The sequence below is a fragment of the Theropithecus gelada genome, chromosome 2 (genome assembly GCF_003255815.1).
Source record: "Theropithecus gelada isolate Dixy chromosome 2, Tgel_1.0, whole genome shotgun sequence".
Lineage (NCBI taxonomy): Eukaryota > Metazoa > Chordata > Mammalia > Primates > Cercopithecidae > Theropithecus > Theropithecus gelada.
Window position 1 is genome coordinate 63,631,640 of NC_037669.1, and position 23,580 is coordinate 63,655,219.

General features: G+C 36.5%; 1 protein-coding gene across 11 annotated transcripts in view; it reads right to left on the bottom strand.

Moving 5' to 3' along the window:
• The window catches only part of CNTN6 (contactin 6), a 303,195-nt gene that overhangs the window by 141,539 nt on the left and 138,076 nt on the right, over window positions 1–23,580 (bottom strand). For all 11 annotated transcript variants that reach the window (XM_025375846.1, XM_025375841.1, XM_025375842.1 and 8 more), the window contains one exon: window positions 22,393–22,568. Coding sequence is in view for 8 of the 11 variants with exons in the window: in XM_025375842.1 (XP_025231627.1) it covers window positions 22,393–22,568 (176 nt within the window). In the remaining 3 variants the exon portion in view is untranslated. The remainder of the gene's footprint in view (window positions 1–22,392; window positions 22,569–23,580) is intronic.

Here is a 23,580-nt window from a genome sequence, read left to right on the forward strand (position 1 = left end):
GTAACTTCCACACATGATAGAGTGTGACACATGATAATAGCTTAATAAAAACAAGTAAAATTAATGTATATAAATAAAAATACCTTTATAGTATATTGTTCCTGAAAAAAAGGATTAAATTTTATTTTCATTCCTTTGATGAAATGAAATAAACTTCTTTCGTTAATTCAATGAAATACTACACAACAGTTAAAAGGAGTAAACATGTAGAAATACAGCTGAATTTAAAAAACCGAATGGAGAGTGAAAAACGTGCCAAAGAAATTGTACTCTGATGACATTTATATAAATATTATAAACAAAGATAATAAAAATTCCAAGCCACACTTCAAAAATTTATCACCAACTTCAGGAAAGTTGTTACTTCTGGGAAGGCAGGGAAAGAAAGCATGAGATGAAAATTGGCAGTATTGGTACATTTATGTCTTTAAAAAAGATATGAAGCAAAAATGCAAAAACATTAACACATATTTAAATAAAAATCTGTTTATAATATTTTTCTAGACATTTCTGTATGTTTGAAATTTTTTATAACTTAAAAGTTTTAAAGAAAAATGTTGATTACTAGAACAATTGCATTTATATAAATTCATGTGTATGTGCAGGGACATGTAAGCACGTGCAAAATGCATACATACATAAATCATTTTTATATAATACAGTTATGGTTGCTTTGGATAGAGAGAGACAAAGATTGAGATTACTCCTTAGATCAGGAGTCCTCAACCCCTGGGCTGCAGTGCTGGTCCGCGGCCTGTTAGAAATCTGGCTGCACAACAGGAGGTGAGTGGCAGGTGACAGAGCATTCCCGCCTGAGTTCTGCCTCCTGTCAGATCAGCAGTGGCATTAGATTCTTACAGGAGTGTGAACCCTGTTGTGAACTGCACATGCGAGGGATCTAGGTTGCGCACTCCTTAGGAGAATCTAATACCTGCTGAAACCATTGCCCTCCAACTCCACATCCTGTGGAAAAATTGTCCTGCCTTAGATGACCAGGGAGAAGTTTAATAATTTTGATAAGTCAAATCAGTTGAAAATGATGTTATTAATAGGCATGACTGCTTAACCAATTTATATGTAATTAGCAGACAAAATTACCTGCAAGGACTTTTTCTCCCAGTATGCAGCCATTACATAACCATTTATCAACATAGAATAATTGTAGAGTATATGAACACCAACCAATAACTATTTATTTCATGGAAAAGGGTGAAAGTCTGTTTCAATATCTATTGAGACCTCAAATTTTTGCAGAAAAAGATTAGTGAGATAAAAGAATGAATAACAAAAATGCATGTATTTCTTCTTTTGCTTTCAAAAACATAAGAGTAAAGGACATGGTATCACAATGCTGGGCTTGGTAAGGAGAGGTGATAGAAGGACTGAAGTTAATGAAATATACAAGTCCACTGATGAAAACTAAGACAGGAGTCTGGAATAATAATTAGGTATTCTGAAGGGGCTTTGCCTGCTGGCAAAATAGAAGAGGATGATTGAAGTACATTAATTAGATTAGAGCATGCACATTGGACCCTACCTGTCTCTAAATACAATCTTAGCAGTTCAGAGGAAGAAAATGCAGAAATTGAGCATTCTGACTTCCCAACATTGTCCATGCAATATCTTCTTTCAATACGGAATCTTCATTAAGGAAATGCCGTAAGAACATTACTTATGTCCTGGGTTGAGTCAAATCCAGTGGGATTTACAGTGAGCCAGCCTGAAGGTTCTCGGAGATGCATCTTCTCACTATTTGTCTCTTTCCCTAGGTCATGTTGGCAAGAAGGACTCTCTTATTTGCTTCCAGAGTCAGCCTGTTTTTCCCCTTTAGGGTGGTATCCACAAAAACTTATTTCTCTGCATTAAAATAAGCATCTTAGTCAGGAGACCTGAATTTTAAAAAACAGATCATGAATATGCAAACTCTGCAAATTCTGAAATCTTAATTGTTCTCCATATTTCATTTTTTTGTTAAAATATTCTCTAAAATGACTAGTAGGGAAAAAGCTTTAAAGTGCTTGTTGTATTATTTTTGTAAAGTGAAATAGTTATCCACAATTAACAAATATTCATCCATCTCTGTGTGTGTTTATGATTTGTATAAGAAAAATTTTTTAGAAGAATCTACTAATGTTAACAGTGGCTGTCTCTGGCTCAGGTGATATTATTAATAGCTTTTCCTTATTTTCTAAATGTCATATATTGTCAGGAATCACAATTGTGGTAAAAACTGGTAGCCACTAAGGAGAAAAAAGTCACACAAAAATAAGAAAAAAAGTGCTTCTATGCTTGTCCTCAGAGGACAGCACAATGAAAAGGCTGTTCTTCCCACAGTTAGATGTAGGAAGAGATAATTTCAACACAGAAAGTGATTGTTGGTGGATTTTAAAAGGGAAAGGCAAACTAGGCAATGTTTAAGAAGTGGGTCTAGGTTGTAAGATAAAAATAAAAGGCCAAAACTTTCAGGACTTTGTAGCAAAACAGAAATCTAATGGTATGTGATAGATGGGATTGGAAAAAGAAACAGGCTGCCTTTATTGTGTGTTTTAACGTTTCATTGGAATTATTTTGGGGGAAATGACTCTAGAGGTAAGCAACTGAAACACATCTAGTTAGTCAGAGTGCCAAATTACCCTGACATCACAAGTACAGGCAAAGTCCATCCTGGCTCAGGGACTAAGCAATGAATCAGACCTGAATCAGAACTAAGTATCAAGCAGTTTATAATGTAAATCATATTAAAGCATCAGGAAAATGTTGTTTGAGATACGTGAGGATGAGTTAGTTGACGTTTATAGGAGAAAAATACTAGCTCATACTTTTTTCCACATACGGAGGACCTTTCTAGACTAAAGATGCCGACAATACAGTAACATCTTTGAACTTCATGGTGACTTAATGTCAGGAAACATTAATGGCCCACTTAATGGACCACTGATGTCAGTGGTCATTAATTGGAAAGTGAAAGCAGGTGTCATGGTTGGATTTTTCTCTAGATTGAAATTTTGGTTTGGATTTCACGATGGCTTAGATTTCACCAGATGAATGAAATAAGGGGGAAAGTGATGTGCAAGTGATGAGCAAGTGACTTAAAAGTCAATGGGAAGAAATGTTTTTTGCCTTTGTCTCAGTATAGAGGGAATGACAAGATGAAGCAGGAGAAGGACAGGAGTAGTTGTTAGGATTCGTGAATTATAGTATCTAGCAGAGTCAAACTATTGTTGGAATCCATGGACTGTAGAGAGTGAGTTAGGCAGTCAAAAGTTGGGAAGGTTGAAAATCAGATTACGGGTGGAACTGGCAACTTTAGACATTCACAAAGTCTTAAAAGAGTCATCTCGGCAGCATGGCTATTGGCTAAGATGGGTCGATAAACAAGGGCAATGGAAGGAAAGAAGTCAAGAAACTGGCAAATCAGGATATTGAGTACTGAATACCAAATTCGCCAAAGGCTGAAATGGCCAAGATATATGACAGGAGTATTATGCAGAGAATTACAGTGACCTAAGGGTAAAATCTTCAAGAAATGTTGGAGTTTAGGGGATGAGAACATGATTGCAATAAAGAAGTTATGAGTAATGTGGGCTCATGGCACGATTTTAATGGCAGAGGAATTAGATATGAGGGAGGAGGGATCGTCTGGAAATGGCATGGAGGAGATGGGAACACTCTATCCCTACTGACAGACCTAGTGGTAAGAAGGGTATTGGAGAAAAGAATCAGCAGTTCAGCCAGAGAAGAGAAGCATCTTCAGATGGAAGCCAAACGTCAGTTGAAATAACACAGTCAGGGGGATTTTCAGAGGAAACTTCAAGTGTGCAAAGATTTTCCTGATGATTGACTTTGGTTTTACGAGGCACAAGGAAGAATTTCACAAGCTGTGGAGGATTGGGAAGTGGTTTCAGATACAGGAACATGCAGAGCTATGTGTAGATGAAGGTTTGGGCAATGAGGGGTGACCTAAGAATTGTAGGCTTGATGCCTTATGTACACAGGAGTCAAGACCTCGTGAAAGCAGAGATGATGATGTCAAGGCAAATATGGGAGTGAGGATGTGTGTTTTGAGTGTGTGTTTGTGGGGGTCTTGCCAAGACACCTTCTTCACTCCAGCTGTGAAAATGTGGAGCTCAGCGGAGGACAATTTTATCCAGTGCATCACAGACTCTGACATTTCCCCCTGTTAACTACAGAAGACAGGTGGAGGATGGAGTAAGATAACTGGAACCACAGGTAAGAGTGAGATGCTTCTTTAGGACATCTGCCACATGGGAGATGCGTTGAAATGCCAGGGTTGTGTTTGAAGCCTGACTTCTGTTGTTCATCAGACCCAGGTTTAAAGTTTTGGCTCTGCCATCCACTTGCTGTGAAAATTTAAGCAAGCTCAGGAAATGTTTTGCCCATAATTTGGCTCACTGGACACATATAAGCTTTTATTAATTTTAATATTTATAGCAATAATAATATTCGGGGCCCATAGTCAGCTAGACTTGCCAAAAAGGAATCATAAACTTTAAAGTTTGAATCAGCTACATTTCATACCTTTTTAAATGAAAACAATAGGATTACTTTCTAAATGAGTACTGAGAAAAGGACAAAAAACAAAAACAAACAGAAAAAAAAACAGAGCCTTCCAGAAGGCTGACAGGCAGCTGGCAGAGGGTGCAGCCTCCAGCACAGTTGTTGATATTTGATTACTTTTGCTTAAAAATGGATGAAATAATTAAAATAAAATCCTTTGTGCTCAAGGGACATACCCTAGTAAGAAGAACTCTAGTAGCTTGTTTGGATGGGATTTCTGGAAGAATTACAGGAGGGTTATATAATCTCCATTCATAAAAATAGAATTGATTTATGCAAAACAACTCATTAATATGTATGTGAAAGTAGATCTCTCAACCGCACAATTCTCAAAAAGAAGGAAAAACACCTGCAATTGACTTGTTAAATCACGTCTATAGATGTAGACTCTTCCTTATTTGCATTTTCTGTCATGAGTAGAAACATTGCCTAGGAGGATAGTATTTCTGGCAAGGAAATACAGTTTGAAAACCTATTGCTTTGGTTAATGCTCAAGCACATTTTTTTCCTGGTGTTTTATTCCAATGACATGCATATAATTCCTTTTTTAAAAAGCAAGTCTGCATTTATACTTGGGCAGATGCACAAATACAGAAAATAGATCTTATTTTGCTTACTGCTTGCACCTGTGTTTGACACATATGGTAGGTGCTTAACAAACATGCATTGTTTGGATGCATAAATGGATAGTTGAATGACCATCTTAGTGGTGGGAAATACCAATCACCAATTGTTTTTCCGCCTAAGATTTGTTTACATCATAATAGAGCTATTCTTTCTATCACCTTGTGTTGACCCTATGGTAATGCTGCTATTTGATTGTCTTTAGACATTGACCTAAGGTTCACTTTGAGACTGTTTGCTACCCACCATCTGATATCTGTCCAGGGCAGCACCATCAGTGTTACCTGTGATCTTGTTAAAAATGTAGAATTTTGGGCCCCAGTTTAGACTTACTGAATTAGAATTTGCATTTAATAAGATCTCCAAGTAATTCCTGTACACATTAAAATTTGATAAGCATTAGTTGAATGATTAAGGAAGTGGTTAAAATGTCAGAATATCTGGCATCAAATCCCAGCTTCACTATTTATTTATTCTTTTTTTTGAGATGGAGTTTCGCTCTTGTTGTCCAGGCTGGAGTGCAATGGAGTTTCGCTCATGTCGCCCAGGCTGGAGTGCAATGGTGCGATCTTGGCTCACTGCAACTTCCGCCTCTTGGGTTCAAGTGATTCTCCTGCATCAGCCTCCCAAGTGCTGGATTACAGGCGCCCACCACCACGCCTGGCTAATTTTGGTATTTTTAGTGGAGACAGAATTTCACCATGTTGGCCAGCCTAGTCTCGAACTCCTGACCCCAGGTGATCCACCCACCTTGGCCTCCTAAAGTGCTAAGATTACAGGCCCAACTTCACTATTTCTTGATGTCCTTGGGCACATTACTTCACTTCTCTGAACTTAATTTTCCTTATATATAAAATTGAAATTATAATAGTAGCTTCTATTTTACTTGATAGTTTTGAGGATTAAACTAGATTATGCTGTTTAATTAGAAATAACTGTAGGAAGGTTGGTACTTACTTTGAGGAAGATACAACTAAAGCATACATCATAGAGAATGTGTTCAACATCACAGAACTTGAAATACTCATGTGCTTTATTTGTATAAATTCCCATTATTCCCTCACTGCTACAAAAATAGAGAAGAAAGTAACATGAGTGTACTGACATCAATTTGAGAACTAGAACATGTTACCTTTCCAAAGTATCCATCTTGGAAATAGGGAAGGAGACTTTGTCTCATAAAAGCACATGAAGGAATGCTCAAAGGAAATACTCTAAACCTAGTGTTCTGAAATTGGTAAGCAGAAGCTCTGGAGTCAGTTACAGGTTGTGAGTCTTCCACCAAGAAGAGCAACCTAACATACCGAAAAAATAAGCATTACATTCACTTAAAGTTTGACAAATTTAGCAACTCCTTTCTATTGTCTGCATTTTAGAGAACCTATTGATGCTGTTGTAACAGCTACAGTCAGAGAATAGTGAGATGTCTAGTGACATTGGCTATAGTGGTAGTAAACCGGGCACATAGTTTCGGAAGTTTTCTAACAAATATTATGTAAAAGGCTCACTAAATACCTAATACATGGTAGCTATGATTTTTGAGATATGCTATAGGAAGCCACCATAAGAAAGCCAGCATTGCATGTCTGTGAGGGGACTGTAATCCACTGAATCACCCACTAATCTTGATGCAGGTTCACAGGAGAAGCTTCCCTCAGGCTTTTTACACTCAAGAGTGCATGATTATACTCATAGAAACAGTTGTTTTATTTTTAACCCATGAAAGATATGTACCCCTCTTTGCCTTGGTCACTAATTCTAAAGCTTTTTAAAGCTCAATTTTCATAATGGATTGGATCTTATGGCATGAATTTTTATGCTCCTCTGGTTCTCTTTGGATTTTATTCTCCTTGGGTTTCACTTACAATTCAAGCCTCTTTTTTTTTTTTAAAAGTCTATTTTAATAGCTACCAGATATTAAGACTTTTTGTAAGACTGCAGTAATTACTAGAATATGGCATTTACACAAGCAAGACAAATACAACAAAGGAAGAGAGAAAAAAGAGGTCAAAAGCAGGCTCAAGCAGGCATGCAGACTTAATTCCCTTTAGAGATGACACTGTAGAACAGCAAAGAAAGGATTGTATCATTCATATACGGTCTGGCTCAATTGGACCCCTATAGAAAAAAATGTATATTGAACCAATTTTATACAATGCAAATAAATGAATAAATATACAAAATTCAGGTGCATCATAATTTTAAATACGCAGGACAAAATACACTATAGAAGATAATATAGGAAAATGTACTTATGACCTCAAGACAGGAAAATAGTTCTTAAACTTTTAACAAAAATCATCTTAAAAAGAAAAAGACAAATAGATTGAACTGTGTTAAATTTAAATTTTTTTGTTTATCAAAAGACATGATTAAGGCCGGGCGCGGTGGCTCAAGCCTGTAATCCCAGCACTTTGGGAGGCCGAGACAGGTGGATCACGAGGTCAGGAGATCGAGACCATCCTGGCTAACACGGGGAAACCCCGTCTCTACTAAAAAATACAAAAAACTAGCCGGGCGAGGTGGCGGGCGCCTGTAGTCCCAGCTACTCGGGAGGCTGAGGCAGGAGAATGGCGTAAACCAGGAGGCGGAGCTTGCAGTGAGCAGAGATCCGGCCACTGCACTCCAGCCTGGGCGACAGAGCGAGACTCCGCCTCAAAAAAAAAAAAAAAAAAAGACATGATTAAGAGAGTGAAAAGGCAAGCAACACAGTAGAATTGGTTTCCTGCGCATGAAAGCAATAATGTACTCTTCTCTAGAATCAATCACTAATGAAAACAAAGACAACTCAATTAAAATATGGAAAAATGAATTAAGTCATTGCTAGAAACCAAAGGGAGGGAGGGAGATTTCCAAATAGCCAATATATATATTTTAAAAAAAAGGTGCTCAATTTCATTAGTAATCAAGAAACAGAAGCTAAACCAAAATGAGATACTTTTTACTATGGCCCCCCAAAAGGCTAAAATTTTTTAAAAGACTAATCATATCAAGTATTGTCAAGAATATAGAAAAAAACATTACTGGAAAGAGTACAAATTAATAAAACCACTATAGACAACAATTTGGTGTTATCTTTTAAAATTGTCCTATACATGCCCAATTGCCCTATAATTCTGCTTTCTGGTATACAACAGAGAAACATTTACACAGATCTACCAAAAGATATGTGCAAGAATAATCATAGAAGAATGCACTTAGAAATGATGCAAATTTCTAATAATAGTAAGAGTTCCACATAAACTGTATTATATTCATACAACAAAATATTATATGTGATGAGAAAAATGAACTACAGCCACCTACAACAATATAAATGGATCTCAGAAACATAGTTGGCTAATAATTGAGACTTGAAGAAATATATTATATGCTGCATGGTTTCATTCATATAAAGTTTAAAAAGCAATAATAATTACACATTCACAAATTGAGATATGGCTTATCTTTGAGGCAGAAGGAGGAAGTCGTAACTAGAAAGGGACATAATGGGTGGACCTTCTGGGGGTGTTGGTAATATGTGTTTCTGGATCTGGCTTAGTAATACTTCATTGATCTATCTGCTCATCCTTTTTTGTACTTTTTTGTATATATTATACTTCTAGGGAAAAGAAGGGCATAAATTAATACCTTAAAACAATCTTGTCCAACCTACAGCCCCTTAGGCTGCATGCAACCTGGGATGACTTTGAATGTGTCCCAACAAAAATTCGTAAACTTTCTTAAAATGTTATGAGATTTGTTTGCAATTTTCTTTTTAGTTTATCAGCTATTATTAGAATTAGTTTATTTTATATGTGGCCCAAGACAATTCTTCTTCCACTGTAGCCCAGGCAAACCAAAAGATTGGATACTCCTGCTTTAAAACATAATTAACATTTCAGTGGATTTCCATCAAAACTCTTTATTATTTGTATTTGCTGTTTATTTGTTTTTGGTTTTCTTGTTGTTCCAATAATGTTATTTATTTATTTATTTTCCTTTTTTTATTTCAATAGGTTTTTGGGGAACAGGTGGTGTTTGGTTACATGAATAAGCTTTTTAGTGGTGATTTCTGAGATTTTGGTGCACCCATCAACTGAGTCATGTACACTGTACCCAATATGTAGTCTTTTATCCCTCACCACCCCCCACCCTTTCTCCCAATCCCCAAAAGCCAATGTATCATTCTTATGCTTTGTGTACACATAGCTTAGCTCCCACATATGAATAAGAACATATGATGTTTGATTTTCCATTCCTGAGTTACTTCACTTACAATAATAGTCTCCAATTCCATCTAGGTTGCTGTGAATGCCATTATTTCATTCCTTTTAATGGCTGAGTAGTATTCCATGCTATATATACTACATTTTCTTTATCCACTTGTTATTGATGGGCATTTGGACTGGTTTGATATTTTTTCTATTGTAAATTGTGCTGCTATAAACAAGTGTGTGAAAGTTTTTTTGTTGTTGTTTTTTTTGTTTTTTCTTTTTGGTATAATAACTTGTTTTCCTCTGGGTAGATAACAAGTAGTGGGATTGCTGGATCAAATGGTAGATCTACTTTTAGTCCTTTAAGGAATCTCCACACTGTTTTCCATAGTGATTGTACTAGTTTACATTCCCACCATGGATCCTTTTTCAATACATCCATGCCAATGTCTATTATTTTTTGATTTTTTGATTATGGCAATTCTTGCAGGAGGGAGGTTGTATTGCATTGTGGTTTTGATTTACATTTTCCTTATAATTGGCAATGTTAAGTATTTTCCCATTTGTGCTTGTTTGCCATTTGTATACCTTCTTTTGAGAATTGTCTATTCATTTCCTTAGTCCACTTTTTAATGGAATGGTTTGTTTTTTTCTTGGTGATTTTAGTTCCTTGTAGATTCTGGATATCAGTTATTCGTTGGATAAATAGATTGTGAAGATTTTCTCCCACTCTGTGGGTTGTTTGTAAACTCTGATGATTATTTCTTTTGCTGTGCAGAAGCTTTTTAGTTTAATTAAGTCCCATCTATTTATCTTTGTTTTTGTTGTGTTTGGTTTGTGTTCTTGGTCATGAAATCTTTGCCTAAGTCAATGTCTAGAAGCGTTGTTCCAATGTTATTTTCTATTATCTTTATGGTTTCAGGTCTTATGTTTAAGTCTTTGATCCATCTTGAGTTGATTTTTGTGTAAGGTGAGAGATGAGGATCCAGTTTCATTCTTCTACATGGGACTTTCCAATTATCCCGGCACCATTTGTTGAATAGGGTGTCCTTTCCACACTGCATGTTTTTGTTTGCTTTGTTGAAGATCAGTTGACCGTAAGATTTTGGCTTTATTTCTGGGTTCTTCATTCTGTTCCATTGGTCCATGTGCTTATTTTTATACCAGTACCATGTTGTTTTGGTGACTATGGCCTCAGAGAAAAGGGTGAAGTCAAGTAACATGATGCCTCCAGATTTGTTCTTTTTGCTTAGTCTTGCTTTGGCTATGTGGGCTCTTTTTTGGTTCCATATGAATTTTAGGATTGTTTTTGCTAGTTCTGAAAAGAATGATGGTGCTATCATGATGGGAATTGCACTGACTTTGTAGATTGCTTTGGGCAGTGTGGTCATTTTCACAATATCGATTCTCCCCATCCATGAGCATGGGATGTGTTTCCATTTGTTTGTTTTGTCTATGGTTTCTTTCAGCAGTGTTTTGTAGTTTTCCTTGTAGAGGTCTTTCACATCCTTCGTTAGGTATATTCCTGATTGTTTGTTTGTTTGTTTGTTTTTGCAGCTATTGTGAAAGAGGTGGAGTTCTTGATTTGATTTTCAGCTTGGTCACTGTTGGTAGATAGCAGAGCTACTGATTTGTGTACTTTAATTTTGTCTCTGGAAACTTTGGTGAATTCATTTACCAGTTCCAGGAGCTTTTTGGATGAATTTTAGGGTTTTTTAGGTATACAATCATAACATCAGCAAACAGAGACAGTTTGACTTCCTCTTTACCAATTTGGATGCCCTTTATTTCTTTCTCTTGTCTGAATGCTCTGACTAGGACTTCCAGTATTATGTGGAATAAAAGGAGTGAAAGTGGGCATCCCTATCTTTTTCCAGTTGTACATCTTACTGGATTAATCTAGGAAAGCTGTATATTTCCAGGAATTTATCCATCTCCTCTAGGTTTTCTAGTTTATGCGTGTGAAGGTGTTCATAGCAGCCTTCAATAATCTTTTGTATTTCTGTGGTATCAGTTGAAATATCTCCCGTTTGATTTCTAATAGAGCTTATTTGGATCTTCTCTCTTCTTTTTTTTGGTTAATCTCACTAACAGTCTATCAATTTTATTTATCTTTTCAAAGAGCCAGCTTTTTGTTTGATCATTCAGGAGCAGATTGTTTAATTTCCATGTATTTGTCTGGTTTTGAGGGATCCTTTTGGAGTTGATTTCCAATTTTATTTCACTGTGGTCTGAGAGACTACTTGATATAATTTTGATTTTCTTCAATTTACTGAGACTTGTTTTGTGGTCTATCATATGGTCTATCTTGGAGAATGTTCCATGTGCCCATGAATGGAATGTATATTCTGCAGTTGTTGGATAGAATTTTCTGTAAATATCTGTTAAGTTCATTTGTTCTAGAATATAGTTTATGTCCATTGTTTCTTTGTTGACTTTCTGTCTTGATGACTTGTCTAGTGCTGTCAGTGGAATATTAAAGTCCTCCACTATTATTGTGTTGCCATCTATCTCATTTCTTAGGTCTAGTAGTAATCGCTTTATAAATTTGGGAGCACAAGTGTAGGTGCATATGTATTTATAATTGTGATATTTTCCTGTTGGACTAATCCTTTTATCATTATATAATGTCCCTCTTTGTTTCTTTAAACTGCTGTTGCTTTAAAGTATGTTTTCTCTGATGTAAGAATAGTTACTACTGCTTGCTTTTGGTGTCCGCTTGCATGGAATATCTTTTTCCACCCCTTTACTGTAAGTATATTTGAGTTCTTCCATGTTAGTTGAGTCTCCTGAAGACAGCAGAAACTTGATTGGTGAATTCTCATTTATTCTGCCATTCTGTATCTTTTAAGTGGAGCATTTAGGCCATTTACTTTCAATGTTAGTATTGAGATGTTAGGTACTATTCTATTCACCATGCTATTTGCTGCCTGAATACCTTGTGGTTTTTCTGATTGTTTGTTTGTTTGTTTGTTTTCATTGTATTATTGTTATATAGGTTCTGTGAGATTTATGCTTCAAGGAGGTTCTATTTTGCTGTATTTTGAAGACTTGTTTCAAGATTTAGAGCTCCTTTTAGCAATTCTTGTTGTGCTGCCTTGGTAGTGGCAAATTCTCCCAGCATTTATTTGTCTGGAAAAGACTGTCTTTCCTTCATTTATGAAACTTACTTTAACTGGATACAAAATTCTTGGCTAATAGTTGTTTTGTTTAAGGAGGCTAAAAATAGAACCCCAATCCCTTTTAGCTTGTAGGATTCCTGGTGAGAAATCTTCCGTTAATCTGATATGTTTTCCTTTATAGGTTACCTGATGCTTTTGTCTCATAGCTATTAAGAGTCTTTCCTTTGTCTCAACTTTAGATAACCTCATGACTATGCACCTAGGTGATTAACTTTTTGTGAAGAATTTCCCATATGTTCTTTGAGCTTCTCGTATTTGGATGTCTAGATCTCTAGCAAATCTGGGTAAGTTTTCCTGGATTATTTTCTCAAATATATTTTCCAAATTGTTAGATTTCTCTTCTTCCTCAGGAACACCAATTATTCTTAGGTTTGGATATTTAACGTAGTCCCAATCTTCTCGGAGGCTTTGTTTATTTATTTTTTAATTATTATTATTATTGTTTTGACTTTGATGGACTGGGTTAATTTGAAAGGCTTGTCTTAGAGCTCCGAAGTTCTTTCTTCTGCTTGTTTCATTCTATTGCTTAGACTTTCCAGTGCATTTTACATTTATCTGTGTCCTTGATTTCCAGAACTTGAGATTGTTTTTTATTTACACTATTTCACTGAAGAATTTTCCTTTCATTTCCTGTATCATGTTTTTAATTTCTTTAAGTTGGACTTCACCTTTCTCTGGTGACTTCTTTTTCCTTTCTTTTTTTTTTTTTTTTTTTTTTTAGACAGAGTCTTGCACTGTCACTCAGGTTGGAGTGCAGTAGTGGCGTGATCTCAGCTCACTGCAAGCTCTGCCTCCCGGATTCATGCCATTCTCCTGTCTCAGACTCCTGAGTAGCTGGGGCTACGTGCGCCTGCCACCACGCCCGGCTAATTTTTTGTATTTTTTAGTAGAGACAGGGTTTCATCATGTTAGCCAGGCTGGTCTTGATCTCCTGACCTCATGATCCACCTGCCTCAGCCTCCCAGAGTGCTGGGATTACAGGTATGAGCCACTGTGCCTGGCCTCTGGTGACTTCTTGATTAACTTAATAATTAACCTTCTGAATTATTTTCCTGGTAATTCAGAAGTTTCATCTTGGTTTGGATCCATTGCAGGTAAGCTGGCATAATCTCTTGGGGGTGTTGAAGAACCTTATTTTGTCATATTACGAGAATTGTCTTTCTGATTTCTTCTCATTTGGGTACATTATGTCAGAGGCAAGATCTGGGATTCAAGGGCTGCTGTTCAGATTCTTTTGTCCCATGGGGTGCTCCCTTTATTTGGGGTTCTCCCCCTTTCCCTAGGAATGGGGCCTCCTGAGAGCTGAACTGTAGTGATTGCTTTGCTCTTCTGGATCTAGCACCCAGTGGAGTTACCAGGCTCTGGTTGGTACTGGGGAGTGTCTGCAGAGTCCTGTAATGTGCTCCATCTTTAGGTCTTGCACCTGTGGATACCACCACCTGCTCTGGTGGAGGTAGTAAGGGAGTGAAGTGAACTCTGTGAGGGTCCTTGGTTGTGTTTTTGTTTAGTGCTGTTTTTGTGTTGGTTGGCCTCCAGCCAGAGATGGCACTTTCAAGAGTGCATCAGCTGTGGTCCTATAGGGAGGATGCAAACATGCCCTAGGGACATTTTGTTAAGTATTCAGTTTTCTCAGGTGGTGGGCAGGGCGATAGAGCTTTCAAGAGATTGTGATTGTTGTCTTTGGCTACCAGGACACATAGAAAAAGACCACCAGATGAGGATAGGGATAAGGTGTGTCTGAGCTCAGCCTCTCCTTGGGTGAGGCTTGCTGCAGCTGCTGTGAGGGATGGGGGTACATTTCCCAGTGTGATGGAGTTAGGGCTGCCTCTGCTGAGTCATACAATTCACCAGGGAAGTGAGGAAAACTGGCAGTCACAGGCCTCACCCCACCCACACACAGCCTGAGTCCTAAAGGCCAGTCTCACTCCCACCATGCCCCACCCGCCCCCAACAGCACTGAGTCTATTTCCAGGCAGCTAGTGACCAGGGTTGAGAACCTGCCCCAGACCACCAGCCTCCCTGTTGAGGAAGCAAGCAGATTCAAAGTTTCTCTGCATCTCAGGGAGCCTGCAGCAGTGATCAAGTTCTTTCAAAGGGTTTGTGGATTCTGTCAGCTTTCCTGGTATGTTCCTGGGGTAGTTTCGGGGGCAAACGTTCATGATGTGAGTCTCCACATGCTGCTCTGTTCCTCCCGGCAGGAGCTGCAAGCTAGTCTTGCCTCTTACCTGCCTTCTTCTGTCCTGTATTTACTGTTTAAACAGCTGAATCTGATGTACTTGGTAGACAATGTTGGATATATATTCAGATAATTATATATAAATTATTACTTATAAATGCTCTTTGTATTATATATTTATTTATATATAAATAAACAACAGAAATATTTGCCTTATCCTTTAATGCAAAAAATGTCACTGTAATTTGAACCAATCTTATAAATCTTAGAAGCAAAATCTTTACATGCTATGTTCATAAATTCCTTGAAACCATTTGTCAAATAACATAAGAGTAATACACAAGCATTTCAGCTTGTGCATCTGTCTCAGTTTTGTAAATCAGAAACTCCCAGTTTTGATAGAATGGATCCCTTACTTTCTGATATTTTCCTCTCCCATCCCAACTCTTAGCCTGTGCAATTTTATTCAAATGAACTAAAAAGACTAGCTCCTGCTGAATATAAGTAGAAGTAGGCAGTGGGAGAAGGCCTGAATTTTGAAAAAGTACCATTTCTGATAAGATACATAAATAGATTTCCAGCAGCGATAGTGTGGAAAAAATGAGGCTAAAGCATTGAATAATCTGCTTCCCTGTTGATTTTAAATATAAATATAACAGTGGCTTGCTATGATTTAACCATGCAACTGCTTACAGTCTATTTGTTTAAGATCTGAATTATTTTTAAAAGCAAAGACAAAGTTTTCTCCTTGATATGATACCAATTCATGTTTATGCTGTGATTTCATTAAGACAAATTGAGAATATTAAATCCGTTGTAACATTGTTTATGCTATTTGAAAATGATACTGAAAAAATCAATACTAATTTACCAACTTTTTTAATTTAAGAAATTAAAGAAAAAATATTTCTTCATGATTTTTGTTCAGCTAGTTCTTTTCTGATGTAGAAAAAAGGTTAAAACCATTTAGCATTTTCATTTATAATTAGGTATGCATTACCCACTTAATACACACTTCACAAATATCAGAGACTTTACAATTTCCAAATGCATTTTTAAGTGTTATTTTTAAAGCTTCCTGTCCTGGGTCTTAATTTCTTTTTCTGATATAAATGCACTTTATCACCGTATCATCGGGATCATGTATAACTGCTTTTACATTTCTTATATATGAAAGAATTTTAAAGACATTTGGAAACTCTTAACATTTATTTCTAAATGTGAGGCATTTTGTTTCTGCTTACAAGACCCTAGCCAAAAGATAGAAATAAAAATATATACCACCTTTAAATACACAAACATCTTAGAATCCTTCTGTAAGGAGTCAAAGACCTTTATGTTACGACTTTACCTTTCTTTGTTTTTCTTTGAATATGGCATTAAATTCATGAGAATTCTGATTTACTTCCCCTGTCTACAAAATAAATATATATTTAAAAAGTTGTTTCAAGATGTTAGAAATTCTGGGTCTGCTGTAGGTTAGTTGACCTTGGGCAAGTAACATAGTTGTCCTGCCTTTTAATGTCTTCACCTGTAAAACATGGTTAAGAATAGCTTACAGGTATAGAATAAAGATGAATGGCATGGCAGGTGTAAAAACCTTTGCATTCCTCTGGAAAAAAATTATGATGATTGTAAATGCCTACATGTTTATAGCCCTTTAAAATGCATTCTTACTGCAATTTAACCTTGAACCATTTAAAATCAATCCTGTGATGTGGTGCAAGAATTCTTTAACTCCATCATATAAGTTATTATAAATCTGAGGTTTGGGATGTCCCCTAAGTATGTGTACTATGGTTTTAATAATATTAATAGTATCAAAACAAGGCAGACTAACATATTTAAGGAAATAGTATGTGGTATTTAAAACTACTTTTTTTTTTTTTGAGATGGAGCCTCATTCTGTTGCCTAGGCTAGAGTGCAGTAGAACGATCTCAGCTCACTGCAACCTCTGCCTCCTGGGTTCACACGATTCTCCTCCCTCGCCTCCTGAGTAGCTGGGATTACAGGAGTATACCACTACACCCAGCTAAGTTTTTGTATTTTTAGTAGAGATGGGGTTTCACTATGTTGGCCAGACTGGTCTTGAACTCCTGACCTTGTGATCCGCCCGCCTCGGCCTCCCAAAGCACTGGGATTACTGGTGTGAGCCACTGAGCCAGGCTTCAAACTTCATTTTATAAACAACTTCAACATCCTTAACATTGTTCAGGATGGTTCCATCGCTCTTAGGATAAGCAGTAAAACACAAAACGTGGCCTATTAATAGTTGTATGGCCAGACCCCTGCCTCTCTCGCCATCTTCAACTCATACCAGTCTATCAGTTGCCCTTGCCCTCTGCTTTCCACATAATACATTTGGTCCTCATAGTAACACTATCTGAAATGGGCAATACTGGCACACCCATTTAACCATAAATTAACACATGTACACAATGTCATACTGAGTGTTGAATATTGTACTATGATGGATTTTCGCATGTTTCTTTGGCATCTCATAATATCTCTAAATTATCCTATCGCTTGAAGATTAGGCTTGGATATGAAGGACTACCTATAAGTGGTTCCAAATTAGTTTTCAGTCTCAACCTAGAAAACCAGTCATTTCTGATCCCTAGCTTTCTGCATTTCAGTTCTCAGCTCTTTTGCCCACCTCCCCAAACGTTCTTCGATACTTGAAGATTGTTCACACAGCTGCATTTCCTCTTAGTGTTCTTCCAACCTGTACTTTCTTCACCCACTTTCTCTGTCTAGAACACAAACTAACATGTCAAGGTTCAATGCAAGCCCATTCCCTTTGAAAGGCTTCCCTTGCCTTTTCTCCAATTCAGACAAACTTCACTACTTCTCACTTTGAGCTCCACTCTGTTATAGGTTAATTTCACCTTTCTCACTTCACTTGATGTTTTGAGACAGTGCAGTAGGTGGTAGGAGCATGGACTCTCCACTCTGTCTGGATTTGAAAACGGACTCTGCCACATACTGTGTGTGATTTTAGGCAAGCTAGTTCATTCTTCTATGCCTCAATCTCTGCTTATCTGAAAGTGAAGATTGTGATACTCTCAGAGGGTTATCGTGAGGATCAATGGAGCTAATTTACATAAAGAGTTTGGAACAATGCCTGCCACATAATACTTTGTAAGCGTTAGCAATTTCCTTTATTTTCCTTTTCTTCTTATTTTTAATTGTATTAAAGGTTTCACCTGTCTGCTCTGTGAAGACAGGAAGTAGCTGTTTCTTATCTACCATTTAATCTTTAGGACCTAGTGTAGTGCTTGATGCATATAAATTAGGTGTTCTCCGGTTGCTTGGAGGATGAATAAATGAAGGGTCAATTAGGAGGCTCCAGCCCAGCTGCCTTTCCTTCTGCAATAATGGAGCAAACTTATTTAAAATGCTAGCTGTGATTAAACATTAAACAGTGCAGGATCAAAAAGTCCCATTCATGACTACCTTTTATCATAAATGTTTATCTTTTCATTGGTAGAGTTATATATTATAAGGGCCTTTAAAAATTACATCTGAGTGATATCATGGGTTTCTTTCAAAACACCTATCTCATTTTCTCAAGGATGACATTTTAAACAGCAATGACAGATGTAATATTCTCACACACAAGTACAGAGTAATTCATTAACATACATACCAAAGGAAGAGGTCTACATTCAACCTTTACCAGCAAAGTCTTTGAGAAATAAACGAAATTCAAAGTAGCTACAAATGATTTTAGAAGTCAAACTAGTTTTATCATTCAAGAATGCCAGGATGATAACAGAGCCCTTTGGTGACTAGACACCTGCTGAATTTGTTTTAGGGTAGAGTTTGGGTTGGGGAAGAAAGAGGTACTTAAATTAGGATCTACCTGAGTATTTGGAAGGACAGATTATATGACAACAGTGGAAAGAGACTTTTGTAATCAAATAATTCAAAATATACTTTAGCTAAGTCCAGAGAAGTGAATGACTTGTGTAAGTTACATAGTTGGTTAAAGACAGATTTGATTTAGGAGTATATTTCACCACAGGTAGTTTTTATACACAGGCCACATTTCAGGATGATTTCATGATGAGACGATTCATGATGAAGCAGAGTGTTACAGTCTTTGTCTAAAATAAATTCAAAGTGTGCGTTTGGATTACTGAATACCAGGATAAAAGTGACAAACAAAAGCCATCAATTATCTAGAGGTATGTCCCTGCAGCATTTCTACCACGGACAGAGTATATTCTGAAAGGTTGTCCATAGGGCCATTTGTTCTGAAGGTCAAAGTGACATTTTGCAATGGACTGCCAACTGACGGGAAGCAAGGGAGTTGATATATTTTTATTTTGATGCATAGCTTATTCTTATCTATGAGAGTTCATAGGAGTGGGGCTTCTGGACCCATTTTTTTCTATCAGTAAGTAGATCGGCGATCTCATATTAAATGTTTAATCTCTGTCTCACTTTGGATTCCTTAGAAGCAGAGCCTGAGGCAAGGATTCAAGTGCGTATGATTTATTGAGGGAATCTTCTTAGGAGAAAGGCAGGGAGGGATGAAGGAAAAAGCAAATGAAGAAGCTAATTAAAGTGTCGCAGCTGTTGTGTAGTTTCAGCCTGATCCCATGGAGAGGTTTGGGGCATGAAATGCAAAAAGGGATATCTGCGGGTGTTACTAGCTGGGGGTTGGCACATCACTTGCAAAAGTGGATGTGGACAAGGAAGCACCAGCATCTACTACCAGGCTTATTTGAACCATTCTGTCCTGAAGATACGGTTTATTATTTAGACAATTACTGTGCCAGCAAATGAACAAAGAAAGAAGGCCCACATGAAGTGTGTGGTCAGTGTTTGAGAAGGACTCAATACCGTAAGATGAAGTGCATGAGTTTTAGAGTCTGAAGTCTTCTTTTTCTATACACAAGTTCCAACTTTTCTCTAACAACATACTTTAAGAAAGTCCCAATCTCAGTGAGCCTCAGGCTTCTAATCTGTAAAATGGGGACAATGATAGCAACTGCCTCCTACAGCTGTTGTCCAATTCAAGTGAAATCATATATGTCAAACCACATGTATCATATTTGACATGAAAACAGAAGAACAAGAAACTAGCCTTATAGAAAGTTTTAAAATGTAAACTAGAAGAGTTTTCCATAAGAAACTCAAGTGGTTTGAAATATACAGATGTTTGTCCAAGTTGAGAGAGGTAATAATAGTGAAAGGAAGAATTAGAGTTGTCATTTCCCTAGGGTCCATAATGGATCAGGGACTTGACATTCATTTTCTCAGTGACTCCATGTCACTGTCCTATGTGGTGGCTACTGCTGTATTCTCATTGTATAGATTTCTTAACAGAGGCTTAATGTTGTTAAGAAATGACCTAATTTCATACTACTAGATATTTGACGAAAAGAATTTGAACTCAGACCTCTCTATTCACAAAATCTCAGCATTTAACTACTGTGGTTATCCTAGCAAAGGCCTTGTCTATCAAAATTGATATTGTTAAAAATTTATGAAGGAGGTTGTGAGGAATTATAATGAAGATGATGATGCAGTTCATGCACTTTAGGAACTTTTCATTTGGTTGGGGACTTGCATTTATACCCTTTACTCTTTGTGTTTCCACACTCTAGCACATGTCTCCCTGGATACAATAAGAAATATTTCAGACAGGACACCACCACCATGTTGTGATTCTTGTTTTTGCAAGCTCTTAAAGCCTAAGATCCTCTAACTTTGCAGAAGAAAGATTAGTTAATGGATATAGGCCATTTTACTTTCTGCATTAATGGTAATAGAAATGCTCTTCAAGAACAACAGTCATACACCTTCTGCCCCAAAACGGAAAATTTTATGATAAGATGGGAAAGTTAATAAGGACAGAAAAATTGATTTGTCCCATTTAGCCAGATGAAAGCATACAATTTCTTCTTAATTGAGACTTTCTCTGATATGGCATAGACAAAATAAGTTTTAACTAGGGAAATTTCTAGTTGCAAGAAATTTTTAAAGCAGAAAGAAGGTATGATTTAATAATGTAAGACATTTTAAAACATATTTTTGTTAAAAAGTACAGAACAAAGGAGAAGAAATAATATGGTTATATAAAAGAATGCATTAATTTGAGATGTAGACATTCAACTGTTTTCAAGAGTAGATAGAATCATAACTCTAGAGAAACTCAAGGGTATAGCCAATAAACATGCTATATGGAGTATCCTTTACCAAAGAGTCAAATTTATGATTATGGGATCTGATTCATATCATGTGTATGTTGTAGGGTCATCTCCTACCTAAGCAGGAGAAATAAACAATTACTGTGGCAGAATCATTCAAAGTCTGGAACAATTCTTCATTTCTATAACATAAGTTTCTATGTTATTTTGTTCCCTATTATTTTTCCAGGTGATGGTCTTAGCTGAAATGAAGAAATCAAGTGTTATAAATATTTTTATCCTATGTCCCAAAGTAGCCACTGGCCCTTTTCCACCTTGTATTTAGGTAAATAGACTTCCACATTCACTTCTTACTTCTATAGATACAAATACATTTGGATACACTTAGCAATGTATTTATGTGTGTATATCTGTATATATGTTTATGTGTGTGCATGTGTGTATGTGTATGTGGTGTGTGTAAAATCAGAAGTAAGGTCATCCTCACAATGGTCAACATAAAGAGAACTCTGTGTAGACCAAGTGATCTCTGGTGTAGAATAACCTTTGGAACATAAGACTTGCAATGAGAAACAGACCCAGTTATTAATTCATGTGTTTACTGATGACTAAAATAGTTTCACAAGGTGAGTTTTGGGCACGTATTTATTAATAAAATTTCAGAACAATTAATTTTTCAAAGTAAGAGATAGCGTAGACATTTCTATGAGCCCTACAGGTATAGCAGCTCACTTTTTGGCTCCTTGGATAGATCCTCTGGGACATAATGGCTGGTGCAAAGGGAGAAATGCAAGCCTTCTACTTTATCCACATCAACAGATATAATTACTCTCAAACAAGGCCTTTGCTGAATCCAATATGAAACATTTCAGTCCCTGGAAACACTATATATAAAGGATATTAGACGCAGTATGTCTATTGTTCATCTGCTAATGTCCCCAAATGTCACCAAGGTAATTACTTGGATGACATTTATGTGATGCAGCTGGACATTGTTAAAGTTAATATAAAACCTGCCTTTGGCAACCACTTTATTTCCACCTACATCAAACTGTGGGTGCATGATCGCTTTTCTTGGGAGAACGCCCACCTCCCCCAGATGACATCTCTGCCCTCAGCTTTTTCTTCCTTTGCTCTCCACATTAATATCCAATGCAAAAGAAAAAGGAAAATAATGCTATATCATATATCTTTATATTAATATTTATGTTTGGAACTTTTAGAAATGTTTCTAAAAATAATTCACAAAATATAATAATGTTGATCTTTTCTCTGTTTTTTTTTTTTTCTTTGTCAGAAGCAGGTTTCTAATATACCCAGGAATCTAGATTCACAAAATGAAGATTGTCAAAAGTCCATAAATTTATATTCATTCTCAATATATTATTGGCAAAGCGAGATTTTTAAAATGTGTGTATCAGAAGAATATTATATTTTCAGAGACACAGATTACAAAATTTATCCCCAAACTCACATGCAAATTGGAGCTTTGCCTTCCGACTCAGAATTGTCCCCAGAAGATTGGTGGCCAGGCACTGGTACATGCCAATATCTTGATCTGTGTGGGGGCTACTGATTGCAAGACTGCCTCCATCCAACCTGTAGTGATAACTCATAGTAAAATCAATGTCTGTGCCATTTTGCTTCCACCTTCAAGGAAAAAAAATAAAATTATGCTTATAATATACAGAGTCAATCACTCTTTGACTTAAACAACATGTAGTTCTAATTCCTGAAACTATAAAAAACACCAAAAAACAAAACATGATTACATGTGGAGGGAATCCTACCAGTTTTATCAAAGGTGACTGTCTTGGTGGGTTCGGTGATGTCAGTAACTAGATTATTTGAAAGATATACTCTGTATACGTTACATTCACCCAAATGTATACAAAGAGGAAACAGAACTCTTGACATGAGAAGTAAAAATTAGACAGTCAGTCAATAATACTGGCCAACCTATTCCTTTAGCGACTTTTCAAATAACATATACCTTACCTGAACATCCACAACTGGTAGCACAAAATTGAATGTCAAAATGATTTAAAGATAGAAATTCAAGAAGCGTATATTAAAAATGGAAAGAATAATTTTACAATGCCAATTCAAGGCTGAAAACAAAACAATAATAATCTGACTACTTTAGAACATGATTGCCTCTGTTAGTATGTCACTTGCAAAATTAATCATGTTGAAAATATTTCAATGGTACTTAGAAATGCCAAACTAAAATTATACTTTAGCAAAGCAAATGCTGTTTGAGAGGTTTTTATTTTGAGAAGCAAACATTCTCTTGGCTTAGCTATTAGTCAACAATTCTTTAGTACGTGAATTAACTAGCTGAAGGGTCTTAGAGGTATATTTACTTTCAAAGATTCCTAACTAGTTTTAGAAATTTTATTTGGTCATTTTTAAGACAAATGAATACCTGATAATTATCTCTAACCAGACTCACTTTTCCTACCTTGAAACTTTCAACTCCATCAAAATCTCCAAATATTGTGAAGCATGACTCTTACATATCTAATAAGATACATTCCTAGGGCACAGGCTGTATGTAGTTGCATAGACCATTTTTTAAAATAGACACTTAAAAATATTGAATAATGACAACCAATTGTACGTGTAGAAAAATATCTTTTCTCACTCATTGCTAGGTTCA